This window comes from Rhododendron vialii, chromosome 5a (assembly GCF_030253575.1).
Source record: "Rhododendron vialii isolate Sample 1 chromosome 5a, ASM3025357v1".
Lineage (NCBI taxonomy): Eukaryota > Viridiplantae > Streptophyta > Magnoliopsida > Ericales > Ericaceae > Rhododendron > Rhododendron vialii.
In genome coordinates, this window is record NC_080561.1 from 1,067,809 (window position 1) to 1,081,505 (window position 13,697).

General features: G+C 37.4%; 1 protein-coding gene across 1 annotated transcript; it reads right to left on the reverse strand.

Moving 5' to 3' along the window:
* Positions 1-1,341: 1,341 nt before the first annotated feature.
* LOC131325343 (transcription factor MYB1-like) lies at positions 1,342-3,769 on the reverse strand. Its single transcript, XM_058357549.1, has 3 exons — positions 3,515-3,769; positions 3,081-3,210; positions 1,342-2,020 (listed from the first exon to the last, which is right to left on the reverse strand). Exons 1-3 carry the CDS (start codon positions 3,645-3,647, stop codon positions 1,441-1,443), a joined length of 843 nt encoding a protein of 280 aa, XP_058213532.1. The 5' UTR covers positions 3,648-3,769; the 3' UTR covers positions 1,342-1,440.
* Between the last annotated feature and the right edge of the window lie 9,928 nt (positions 3,770-13,697).

The window sequence follows — 13,697 nt, forward strand, 5'->3', positions numbered from 1 at the left end:
CAATTTTTAACAATCACATACATGGAATTTTTAAAGTTTGGAAGGAATGGACGCCTCAACCTCCAGTCTCTTCATAATTTCTTGTTTGTTAATTTGAAAGTCAGCTACTCTCTCTCTCCTTGTTTGTTAATTTGAAAGTCAGCTACTCACTCTCTCTCTCTCTCTCTCTCTCTCTCTCTCTCACATCATGCAAAACGTTGCCTGAAAGGGACATGACGGCTGGTTTGGAAAGGGAGATTAAAAAAAACAAAATAGTATGAGAGAGGCTGGACAGACAAAAGTACGCTATTAGTAAACGCGTGATTGACGTCTAGTGCATGTATTGCCACAAGCGGCAAGCGCTACCTACGTACGTACGGACGCATGGCTAAACGGCCCAAAATTAGCTTTTTCTATCGTACCGTGAAAAATGATTGATCATTGATTGAAGAACAATCTCATCACCAATGAAAAGAAATGCATCGAGTGAAACCTTCATATATTTTCTTCTTCTTTCTTTTTCTTTTTTTCTTTTTTCAGTGAGAGTGAAACTTTATTGGGATATCTCGAGAAAGTTACTGTCAGGAGTACGATGTGTATTAGTCCGTTGTTACTGTGTGCAGAGCGCCCAATCCGTGTAAGAGTAACTGCAGAGAGACTCCACTACGTCATTTTGGCATGATATAATTTGAATGCATGAACTCAAGTTTGCTAAAAGCGTAAGCCTTTAAGTAGATAGTGAGCTATCCGATATTATATTTATCAATTGTGGCACTTAACATTCCGCATGTTCTAACAATTACATCAAGAAATTAAATGGAAGCAAAGACGATTTGAGTCATGTTGTAAAGTTACGTAGAGCCTTTTGTCGATAGGAAGGAAAATAAAAAATGGTTCTCTAAATAGAGTTTTCAAATATAAAAACTCATCAAGCTGAATTAACAAGACGATGTCGTCGTCGTCTTCTTCTTCTTCTTTTTTTTAAATGGAACTGGCGTGTATGCAATCCCTTTCCCCTGAGGTAAGGCGTTACAAAGATAATGGAACTGGCTTATACATAAAATATGATCATCAAATGTGGTCACGTAAATATTATCGTTGGACCACTGTTAAACTCTGGGATGTGGTGCGTGTCGAACACAAGTGCATATGGCCTATGGTTTTCTGGATTTCCATAACACAAACAATCCAAAAGAGCTAGAAAAGAGTGAGGTTATGCCTGTGAGCCGATGAACTTGTTTACAGACACACCGAAGAATTTGTAAGTGGAGTGGTAGCCAAGTAATTGGCACCACGTACTCCAATGCATTTGATAGAGTTCAAACCTTATTAAAAAGTTGACTTTAGCCGAGGGAAAAAAAATTTGACACACCGGAGAAATTTCATATTTTGCAGTGATATTTCACAGTTCATAGACTAGTACTAGTTTATAAACGAACTTGCTTAATTACAATTGCTCCATCATCTGGTGGTCCACTCCTCCTCTGACTCAAAAAAAGATGCAAGTGTCTTGAGCTCCAAAGCTTCCTGTGGTTGAAGAGGGTAATCCCCACCCTTCCAACTTTCTTGCATTATTATCTCATCTGTTGAATTCCTCTGCAAGTCCTCAAAACCCGAGAGACGAAAATCCGAGTCGTTACTCCCTTGGTGAAACTTGTCGTTGAGAACGTCCGAAATCAACAGGTCATTGATGTCGAAATACGTCAAGAAGTTCGATGAATCGTCTTGATCAACTAGCTGGGGAGAAGTGGAATTAGGGCTCTCAGTGGGAATTGCTTCGTTTTTATTGACTGCTGGATCGTTTGGTTGTTGTGGGGCGACTGGTTTTGTGCAGCGAACGGCCTTAGTTCTGATCACATTGTGTTGTTCTGTTCCAGTGGCAAGTTTGATTGCAGGGGATTCTTGGTTTTTCGATTTCTTGTGTTTTTTCATGGAATTTTCAGTTCTTCGACATTCTGCGCTCTTGCTTAATTTGGTGTTCCAGTAGTTCTTGATTTCATTGTCTGTCCGCCCCGGTAGTCTTCCGGCAATGAGTGACCACCTTCACCAACAAAATCGGTACGGTAAAATTAACACGTCGCTTGTTTTTCTCTCCTTATAATTAGGTGGAGATAATCGCTAAAAATGTTTTCAAACATGTTTCTCCTGTCTTGTAAACGATACATAGCAAGGTTTTTAGATTGGGTAGCGGCAGTGGAGGTTTCGAATAACATGTAGCGAGAATTAGGTATAGTGATCGTGAATTTTAAAAAAAAAAAATTCTTTTGGCGCTTGAGCACCTTTAGCAGCCATAGAGGTCATGTAGCAGCCATAGAGGTCAAAAAATCAAAATGATATCTATCGGAAATCGGTTGATACAGATGTGAATTTTGAATATTAACTATAATGGTACGTAGATAATGTGATATTCTCATTTCCATGATGTTTGGAAAACAAATTAAGTTATGGCATTTTCCATCTAGTCATTAATTAAGGGAGTGTTTTCACCAACCTAAAAGTTGTGGACTATGATTTTTTTGTTTTGTCATTATTAAATTTTTTTTTCCGCTTTTCAGTTTTATGCCAAACTTTTATGTATTATTATTTTGTCTCGACGAGAGGAATATGAAAAGTAAATACATTTTGACTTTTACCCAATTTTTTTGAAAAATATCCATGAAAAAAGTGGAAAAACTAACTTTTTGAACGTTTTCTTGGAGAATTTCAAAAATAGTTATATAAAAGTCATAATTTTTTATTTTTTCGATTCCTCTTATCAAGACTAACCAATAATACATAAAAATTTGATACAAAACTAACAAATGCGAAAAAAAATTTAAATAATGACAGAACAAAAAAGTTGTACAACCCACAACTTTTAGGTTAGTGCAAAAACCCCTTAATTATTAATTATTTTTTGAAAAGCCCTTAGTGTTCATGACTGATAGTGACTTTGTCGACTTGAGCGTAAAATTAATCCGGAGATAATATGCCTTCTCTAACAGTACGTAGTTGACATTAAAAGTAAGAGACTTGTCAAATTACATATAGATTATTTCCTTATTCTGGTTTGAGAGAGAGAGAGAGAGAGAGAGAGAGAGGAGAGAGAGAGAGAAGAATACCTGTTACCAAGCAGCTTATGTAGTTTGATCATGAGCTCTTCTTCTTCATGAGAAATATCCCCTCTCTTAATGTCTGGTCGAAGATAATTGAGCCATCGGAGCCTACAACTCTTTCCACATCTCTTCAACCCTAAATCAATGACATGGAATTGCGTTGTTTCAACTATATATCAAGAGGAAAAAAGAGAGGAAAATAAAAAGTACTAATTGTCAAGTGTTGGGTTCGTGAGGCTTGAGTCGCCTTCGGATTGCCATTTCGCTAGCTAGCTTAGGTAATGTAAACCCTAAATTATCAATATTATTGAAAAAACGCGTAAAAATCTATGTATCTTATCTATTTGCGTTCTCTACATGATTGGCCGATTTCATCAGGGAAAAAAAATGGACAATTCTTCTGTCGTTAAAGAAAGAAAAATTACATTGGCAGTACTTACCAGCTCTTAGAGGCAGGTCTCTCCACTTGCCTTCTCCATGGGTGTTAACGTAATTGGTAAGGATCTTGTCCTCTCTAACTGTCCATTTCCCTCTGTTCAGTCCTTCCTTTGCACAGCATGGTTTTCTTCCCATTCTCTTTCTCTCTCTCTCTCTCTCTCTCTCTCTCTCTGAAGCTGGTTTTGCTTCTGCAATGAGACGGTTGTAATCTATTTATACTGTGTGGTATTGTTTAAATGAGTGGCAGTGATAGTAATGCCACAACATTAAATAATAAAGATAACAGTCCAAAAGTGTTTTAGACAGTTTCGAGTGGTTATTGCTGTAAAGAACTTGTTAGTGGCTGAGCCGTGAATAAATTTCTATCATCATTAAATAATTAGGCTTATAGGGATATATTTTCATTGTTTGAGCCCATTGAAAGCGAAACTTCAATCTAATAGTACTGGTTTCATCACATGCTTTTTTCAGGGCCAATTATTTCCATATTGCTCAAAATCAATTCATCTGCTCTCATTTTTTACAAGAGAAAATTTTCTTTACGAAGGTGCTGTAAATTAAGATGTTAATGAAATTTTTTCAGGGAAGAGTTAATTGTGATCGGTCATAATTGAAAACGAATCTCAGCTATTAATTGTGCGAATAGACGGCTGAGATTGCGGCGCTCCGCGAAAAAAATATCTCTTTTGACAATTCCACCGGTAGAATGCAATCACCATCCAGACTGCATTCACATTAATGATAATTTACACTCGTACGCTGTCATTGTAATTAGGGCAAAATCCACTTTTACCCCCCGTGGTTCGGGCCATATATGAATATACTCCCTATGGTTCAAAAGTATGCACATGACTCCCTGTAATTTTACAAATGGGCGAATAGACCTCTTGCCGTCATTTTTTTTCATCCATATTAATGGAGATATATCTCATACGTCTCTAGAATATAATCTGAGTCGTTCATAATGTATTAAATAAAGAATAGAGTATCTTTGTAAAAATTCATCTCAATCAGGCATCAATAGCCCAGTGATCTAGTTTTGGTAAATTCAAATTTGACATTTTAATTTCATAATAAAATCGATTCGACCATGAAATTTTGCAATTTTTGATGGACTTGAATTTTGGCAAAGATGTAGTACTCATTAAACTCTACAATATCAACCATTCAGATCCAATTTTTGGTATAGGGGATGGTTTGGTTAGATTTAAAAAAGAAGAAGAATCAAGGGAGATGATGAGGGCATATCGATCTTTTAATATTGTGTCCATTAATATGGATAAAAAAATATGACGACATGGGGTCTATTCACATATTTTTAAAGCCATAGGATGAAATTAATTTTCTTTTCATAACTCAGAGTTTCTGGGCCAACTTGTGCGCGTGCACCTCGTGACTAATCTCTGATAACCAATCTTAATGTCCGCTAGCAGGCGCACTCAATTGAAGCCGAAAGAATGGCCCGCATGAACAGGCCCCATTAGAATAGATTAATTGTGCATTAGAAGCTTCAAACCTATAACCTAAGAAGAAGCAAATTCTTAGTCTCAGATCTTTACCACTGAACCAACTCCAAGAGTTAAGTCGGTGACCTTAATGTCCTCAACTGTTAAAGAAATTATGAAAATGGTCCCTCAGAATAATCCTCTAAAAGTGGATGTTGTGTCCAATAACAAAGCAATTAGTCTTCAATTACTTTCAGATGGATCATGTATATTAATTTTAAATGAAATGATACAAACTGTATTCAAACCAATGGGTCTCACTAGCCATCATGCAGATAGGAGTCCACAAAATTTTGTTGCGGAACCCAATTGGAATTTTAAGGAAGGTTTTTGAAAGTAATGAGTAGAGAGATAGATAAAGAAAATTTTAAAACTCCAAAACGAACAATTTTTTGGCTAAATGGGATTTACGTGATTTTGTTCCCGGCCAAATTACAAGATAGAAATGGTGTTTGAACGATGGTTACAGGGACAGAGAGGTGGCCGTGGATATTGAGGGGTGTTTGGGAACCTATTTTTTGGCTTTTCATTTTCAGCTTTTTGGCTTTTTGGATTATGGCCAGAATGTATTTTGAGTATGGTAGGAGTGTTTGAGAGATTTGTGCAGAATGTATTTTGAAATTGTAATAGTGTTTGGTACGTAGATGATTGTCGAAAATGAATTATGGGTTAAATTTTTACCATATTGCCCTTTGTCTTTATTATTTTCTTATAACAGGTGTAAACATGCCACATTCGTTTTATTATTATTTTAATTTATTATTCAATAGTTTAGAATGTTATATGTTTATTATTCAAGTCTCTCTCTCTGGGTGTAGCCGTCTGGTGTGAAGTGTGAACAGGTGAGGAAGAAATATGGAGGGGGTAAAATTGGTAAAATGAAGGGAGAAAAGTGGGTATTTTGGTAATTGATCACAAAATAGGAAAAGCCAAAAATGTGAAAAACACCTCCATACCTGATTCTGAGTTTTTGCTTCTAAACCAAAAAACCCAAAATCCATTCTCCCAGAATTCATTCTCATAATGGAATGTCAAACACCCAAAATGAGAAAATAAAAATCTAAAAATAGGAAAATGGGATTCCCAAACACCCCCGACATATTCTAGGTTCCTTGACTAGAGTAGTTTTTTTTTTTTTTTTGATCCGCTTCGACTAGAGTAGTTTGTCTTCATAGTTTTTGGAGGTCAAATCTTCTTTATCAAAAACGGACGAGCACCTATATTCCCGTGTAATTTTAGTTCCAAAATTGCACAAAAGTCTCGTACTAAGCTCCTGAGAACAGAGGCACAGATAGATACTTTTAGGTATGGGGTGTTATTTTTGTTGGAGTACTAGATGCTCATGCCCCCTAGCTATGACCTCTTAACTGTTTATCTTTATCTTTGAACTTCTTGCCTTTTCTGCAAAATAATAAATTGAGTCTCACTATTTTTTTTCCTATAAAAAAGAAGAAAATACTACATTTTTTTTAGAAAAAAAAAAGAAAAAAGAAGATGGCAGAGGATCAAAATGGAGAGATTATTCAGTGCCCTTGAGGCACCACGTGACGATGTCCTAGGTCTCTTCCCCCCACACATTATTGTAAGGTTCTCATACTTAGTCTCTGATTCTATATAAATGTGTGATTGAGGAGAGGTCTGGACATCACGTGACGGTGTCTCAGGCGCATTGAATAATTTTTCTCCGGGATCTGGATTGATTCTGTGAAGTGACTAATTATACAAATTGTCTGTACAATTCAACCTAGGGGGCCCTATAGTTAATTAGGCTTGTCTCGGACCATGTGTGAGACCATTTAACTTCGGTTGCGACCCCGATCACCGATATGTCCAAGAATCAAGGATGGAGCCAGAGCTAAGAATAAATGATGGAGCCAGGAGGAGGCTAATAGGGGCTGTCGCCCCTACAAGTATAAAAAAACCCCTACTTTTACATTGAAAACAAATTTTTTATCATCAAAGAAATTTTTTTGATATTCATATATTCACTACCTTACACAAACATTCTGGCTCAGAGGGCCAAGAACCCTCCACCACCACCACCACCCGTTAATATGGAGTACATACACTTGATACTTTTTCTTGAAAAGACACTTGATACTAGAGTATCACATAAATTTGTGGTGGTGAAAAAACATGGTACATCACTTGGCGATATTTATATATGGAAATGAATAGCCTTGCTAGGAAAACACATGAACCACATGAAAATTGACACACACACACATTAAGGGCAATTATTGGGTACTCCCCTAGCCCCCACAAATGACAGATTGCCATCACAGAATGTGGGTTACTCTTTGTCTTCCAATCATCTAACAAAAATTAAGGATCGATAATGTCCATATAACATGACTTGTCGTTACTTACGTAAATGATTGAGAGTACAACGAAAACAACGCCACGCGATACCCCGGAAATGTTGAATAATTGCTCCACAAAGTCCCATACACTGCACGGTACGTGCTTTCATTTGGACTTCGTCGGTAGAGTGTTTGTGTGTGTGTTTGTATACTCTGAGTTTCTAACGACGTTGGGTTTGTGATCTGTAGTAACCATTCGTTTTTGGAAGAGCTGTAACTATTCCACGGCTGCAGCTTCTCTCTGTTCTTGGGAGTGGTGCAACGGTATGGATCAGGGGGCGTGTTGCCCCTTTGAAGGGATGCACCGTGCTGCCCCACTGGGTGCGGTCCGCTCCGGTCTTGCTCTAACTGATCAGAAACGTTCCACATCGTAGAGCTCGTTAAGTAAAACAAGATAGCAAAAAATAAGCTTGATCATGGGTTCCAGTAGTTTTGATCTAGTATTTCGGATATATTCTTTTCAAGATAAAGGTGTTTCGATTAGGCATTCTATGATCAATAATTCTCTAAAACAAACACTTACAAACACACTCATATCTTTTGGTGTGTGGCCCACACGCACTGGAGGTGTAGTGTGTGTGGGTATCAATGTGAATATGAGTGGATTTGTGTAAATGTGTGTGTAAGTGTTTGTAGTTGTATAATGATTGTTCTATGATATCCGATCGAGCTAATTTTTTTGTGTACTTGTTTTACTCAATGAGCTTTACAAATTAAACGTGTTAACGAGCTCTACAAAATAAATATTTCAACAAGCTCTACAGAATGAGACCAGAGCAAGCCCCACTCGGTAGGGTAACTGTAGAGACCCGTAATTTCATCATTTAATTTTTGGTATTTATAATGCAATTGGTCTATAAAAATAAAATGTATATATATATGAATTTAAGTTTTGAACAAAATGTTGTTAATGTGTGAGGGTGTATGAGTTGGGGGTTATAATGTGATGTTTGTTGAATAGAGGGGTGTTAGTGCATTGGGGCTATATGTATCAACACACACAAAGAGAACACTTCACTTTCCCCTTTTCTTTTTTTTTAGCCGAAGCTCTCTCTCCCTCCTCCCTTTCTCTCGGTCTCCTCTCTCACTCCCTCAACCAAATTCTTGCTACTCCACCATCAATCCTTGAAAACCCACGCACATCTCTTCATCCTCGGCCCTCGGATCGCGTGGGAAGAGCTCAGTGGAGGCATATTTCGGATTTGGAGGCTAGGGTTTGGTTTGAGCTCAAAGCTTGGTCTTGATACTTGAGGTAGGGATCTCCTGCCTTCTTTATATGTGTTAAGTGTTGGTTTGATGTGCAAGGATTAAGTTTGATCATCTATTTTGAGTCTTGAATAAATCTAGTGTATGCTGAAAATTTCGTGGGTTCTGGTAATCTGTCTTTTTGGGGCCTTTCTGCTAGGAATTAATTTTTGGTATCTTCATAACTGTTAAAGTACGTTTCAATACGAAGATTTCGGTACCAAGATCATGCAAAACCGATAATCACACAATTAGTTATGAATTTTTGAATACTGGCTGTTTGCTGGATGTGCGAATCTGTGCGTGGCTGTCTTCTTTTAACTTTCTGGGCATGACGAACATTTTGGGTGGCTTTGGGTCTTTTACAGGAGGTGCATATTTAAGTTAAGAAGAGATTGGCATTGGAATCAATTAATTTGGTTAAGTATACAATTTTTGGTGAATTTCTAAAGCTGGGTTGGTTGATAGGTGCGAAAATGGTTGCGAAACTGTTTTTCTTTTGATTGTTGGGTTAATCTCCTCTCGTTTCTGAACCTGGGATTTTTACTGAGCGTAGGGCTTGTCGTGGTGCAACTTTTGGGTTTGGTTTTACTATTTTTGGGTTTAAGATGAAAGAGTTATGATTTTTCAATCAATTTTACTTATTCCCGCGTAGAATCTGACAGCACCGGCGGACTTAGGTAAAATGGCCATAACTCCTAGCTCGGGACTCGAAACGACACACCGTTTGTTTTGGTAGAAACTAGACACATAGAGCTTTCCAACGATACATCCCATGCATCATGGGTATGTCCGAGCGATAACAGATTTGCATCCAAAGTTGACTTAAATCCTGCCTTTGTACCAGTTTTTACTGTTATGTTGGAGCTATAATTGAAAGGCCGTAGTTAAGTTACCCGAACTCCGTTTTTGATGTATGATCTATGGATTCAAAGGAGAAGTCTACTTTTCAATGGTTTAAGGGTCGTCCTTGAATTCATGTTGTTTAATTGGATATGGTCAAATGTAAATGATTAATTTCGCCAATTCGATATGAGGGGGATACGATGAGTTGATCTAGGTGACTAAGTGTTGGTTAAAGAGAACTAGAAAGGATAAAGTTGATGTTTTCATTTGAGATATGATGAGGTGGTAGGATATATGGATTTCAAGGAAAGGTTTGGGAATAAAATGGAATATGAATAGTGAAATGAATGGTCCGCTTAGGCTTTGATTGTTTGACTTGCTTCCATGAGAATGAGGTCTTATAGGATTGATTAACACGTCGGGTTACGTATTGACTAATGATTAGTTTGTTAATGAAATAGAAAATGAGAAGTGTAACAGTTGCTATGTAGATAAGTATGAGTTTCTTGCACGACATTTGTACAAACGATACAATTGAGAATGTGAACGATGCGTGAACTTTCAAGGCCTAACCTTCAAGGTGGGTGCTTGGCAGGGGAAGCGGGTCCCATAACGCCCGGCAGGAGCTAACGCTCGTATTGAACTTTCAAGGCCTAACCTTCAAGGTGGGTGCTTGGCAGGGGAAGCGGGTCCCATAACGCCCGGCAGGAGCTAACGCTCGTATTGAATTTTCAAGGCCTAACCTTCAAGGTGGGTGCTTGGCAGGGGAAGCGGGTCCCATAACGCCCGGCAGGAGCTAACGCTCGTATTGAACTTTCAAGGCCTAACCTTCAAGGTGGGTGCTTGGCAGGGGAAGCGGGTCCCATAACGCCCGGCAGGAGCTAACGCTCGTATTGAACTTTCAAGGCCTAACCTTCAAGGTGGGTGCTTGGCAGGGGAAGCGGGTCCCATAACGCCCGGCAGGAGCTAACGCTCGTATTGAATTTTCAAGGCCTAACCTTCAAGGTGGGTGCTTGGCAGGGGAAGCGGGTCCCATAACGCCCGGCAGGAGCTAACGCTCGTATTGAACTTTCAAGGCCTAACCTTCAAAGTGGGTGCTTGGCAGGGGAAGCGGGTCCCATAACGCCCGGCAGGAGCATTCGCTCACGAGAACATAAATGAGAGTTTGAGGACGAAAGACAATTTTGAAGGAGGAGCAATTAATGTGGAACACCGATGACGCTATTGGTAACTTATGACGAAATTCAAAGGAGTCATGTTCATTCTCTACTAGAGTTGTTATGTTTTGTTTACCTTAAAACATGGAGTTGTGGTGTATGAAAAGGATTTGGGATTTGGGATTTACGGGTGAGTTTCCTTATTGTCGAGGTGCGGTACTATTCGATGTGTCATTGTTATTTCGTACTCTAACTATGCATAGTGTGTGTATTCTTGGTGAGAGGTTGGCTCGTTATTTGAGACAAGAAAAATGATGCTTCCATTAAAGAACTCAGATTAACCTTTAGGTCTCTGAAATGTGTAAATGAAAAAAAAAAAAAAAAAAAGCAAGGGTTGATTTGGGTAACGCCGTAACTGTAAGCTTAGATTTTAAAAATATTTGCGTGTGTAGGTGAGAGTGTCTATGTTTGAGAAATGGAGTTAAATACTTCCCAGCATGAGTATGGTATTTTGAGTTTCACTTTTGATAAAACAAATATGCTTTTGAAAAATGTTTTTCCTTGATGTCTGTCTTCACTTGTGCATATAATTTAGGTATGGATATCTCTACGAGCTAGTGTAGCTCATTCTATCCTTTCAGGTACTCGTCATGACACTTAGCTTGGATTGCATGGAGCGCATATTGAGACGTCTCTTGAGAGCTTCATTGAAATCATTAAGGAGGTGTTTTATCATCTAGTCTAATTCATGTTGTGTACTTTACTCACAATTGAAGGTTGTATCTTTTGGTTAGAACATATGTAAAGCTAGGTATAAACTCCTCTCTTTGATTATTGTGAAGCCCTTTTAATGGAATACGTTTGGGAGACTTTATGTAAAAAAAAAAAAAAATTAGAGAGAAGAAGAAGAGACTTTGATTCTTTGTTTGGATTGGCTTGACATTTAATGGTAAATATAGTTGAGGAAAAAGATTTTTGTTTACAGAAAATATATTATTATTTTAGTAGAAAATCGAGGGCGTGACAGTAACACCCCCCGTGATTCCGTTCTGGCTGAACCCTTGGTTAATGGAAAAGCCTTTAAATGAAGGAAATTGCACGGTACGTGAGTCTCTCTCAAAACGACTCCAGTAGGGTAGTTTATTTTCTAGAATTAAACGATTTTCATGCTCTCCATTTTACAATTTTTACTTCTTCTTTTTTTTTTTTGTATTAATTTACAATATTGTCATTGAATATGTGAAAATGCATATTAACAAAGGGCAAAATAATAAATTCATGTCAATAAAGACAAAAAAAAAAAAGTGAAGATTGTAAAAACGAGAGTGTGATAATCACTCCCTTTTTAACACGGCAAGAAGCACATGGAGAGAGGTGAGAATCACGACAAAACTCTCGCTATTTCGGGACACACACTTATCACATGGGCAACCAAGATACCATACAATATTTTACATAGGAATCTAAACAAACATACTAGATCCCCCCCCACCCAACCCCCAAAAAAAAAATAAAGAATAAAAACAAAAGATGCAATTAATAATTCTGGACTAAAATTTTGTACAATTTTGTTTGTTTCTCTCAATTTGTTTGCCAGGCATGTGCAAGGATGTTAACGGAGTTAGACAAGGCGCGCGTAAATTGGCCGGCCATGAACATCCGATTATTAAAGAGATGAATTTATCATGCATGTTTGTCACATATGCACTATTTGCAAAACAAGTACGTATCTTCTTTTTCATTTAGCCCTCGTCGTCCTGAGGAGGCCTTGTTCGTTTGGGAGACTCAAAACCCCAGAGCACAATCTTCAATAAATTATCTACATGTATCTCTCTACACTCATTACTCTCAAACATCTCCCTCAAAGCCCAAAACGAACATGGTTTATTTGCAACGATTGGACTTTGTAAATCAGAACTCATCATTAATTAATATTTGAAAGATAACAAAAAGACTTGTTAAGAGGAAGGTATGTGTATATCTTCAAATAATTGTTTTTTTCATAGTCTAGATAGTACTTGTTACTTCCTACTATGGAGAAGAGTTATTTGAGCATTATATATTGAGAGTCATTTTCGTACTTGATAGGTAATTACTACTAATGATTAAGAGCATTATTAATAAGAGATAGATATGCTCTAATGTGATGGTTCAATAATATGGTGTCGCAGTCTCAACCCTATGGTCTAGCTATCCTTCAATCTGTACATGGTTTCACCAAACCCTAATGCCCTCATCTTGTGCATTTCTCACCTACTCGATCTCTAAAATAGTACGTAAAATGTGAGGTGAGGGAGGATCAGTCTGCCCAAATCAGAGTACGTCCTCATGTTTGTCCAATGGAGAGTCCTATTATTAAGAGAGATTCATGTAATAAGACTGGGAAATTACACTTTACACCATAAGATTTTTTCCAAAAAGCCTAATGCGAACTTCGGTCTGGTATTTTTTATTTTTTTATTTTTGCTAAGTTTTCATCGTAATCGGAACTTTTGAAACATCTCGACGAAAGGAATTAGAAAAGAATAAAAATATGGACTGAAGTTGAAAAAAATTCATGTAAGATCATATTAAAAAACAAAAGTACCAATTGTGTAGTAGTATTACTTTTTTTTTTTCTAGTGAATTTTTTCGCTTTTGTTTATAATTTTTTACTTTTTTAGAATCATCTTGTTGAGATGAATAATTAATCCAAAAAATATATTGCGAATCTAGTAAAATTTCAGAAATGACGAACAAAAATACCAAAATAAAAACCTAAGAAGAAAGGATTATGATTTGAAAGTAGATCCACTAAACAATGGGAGCTAGATATATAAGCATTATTACAGTTAATTAAAAATCAATAAAGATATGTACACAATATCTATATAATAAAACAGAGCTGTGTTTGAATCCAAAGACAACCAACGCTCCAGATTTATCCCTTCCTTCCTCATAAATCAACGCCCTCCATTCTAAAAAATGACATGCCCTCCATTCTACAATGGCATTTTGGTAGATATTTGATCCATCCAAGGGTTATCATAAACCGCGTATCGTGGGAAACCCTAGCTGCACCCTCACTCT

What these genes read in the sequence shown, in the direction of transcription:
- LOC131325343 (XM_058357549.1), bottom strand. Translation starts at nt 3,647, where the DNA reads ATGGGAAGAAAACCATGCTGTGCAAAGGAAGGACTGAACAGAGGGAAA. An exon ending in AGACCTGCCTCTAAGAGCTG is followed by an intron (nt 3,211 to 3,514) that starts GTAAGTACTGCC and finishes TCATTGATTTAG; the next exon opens with GGTTGAAGAGATGTGGAAAG. An exon ending in CATAAGCTGCTTGGTAACAG is followed by an intron (nt 2,021 to 3,080) that starts GTATTCTTCTCT and finishes TTGTTGGTGAAG; the next exon opens with GTGGTCACTCATTGCCGGAA.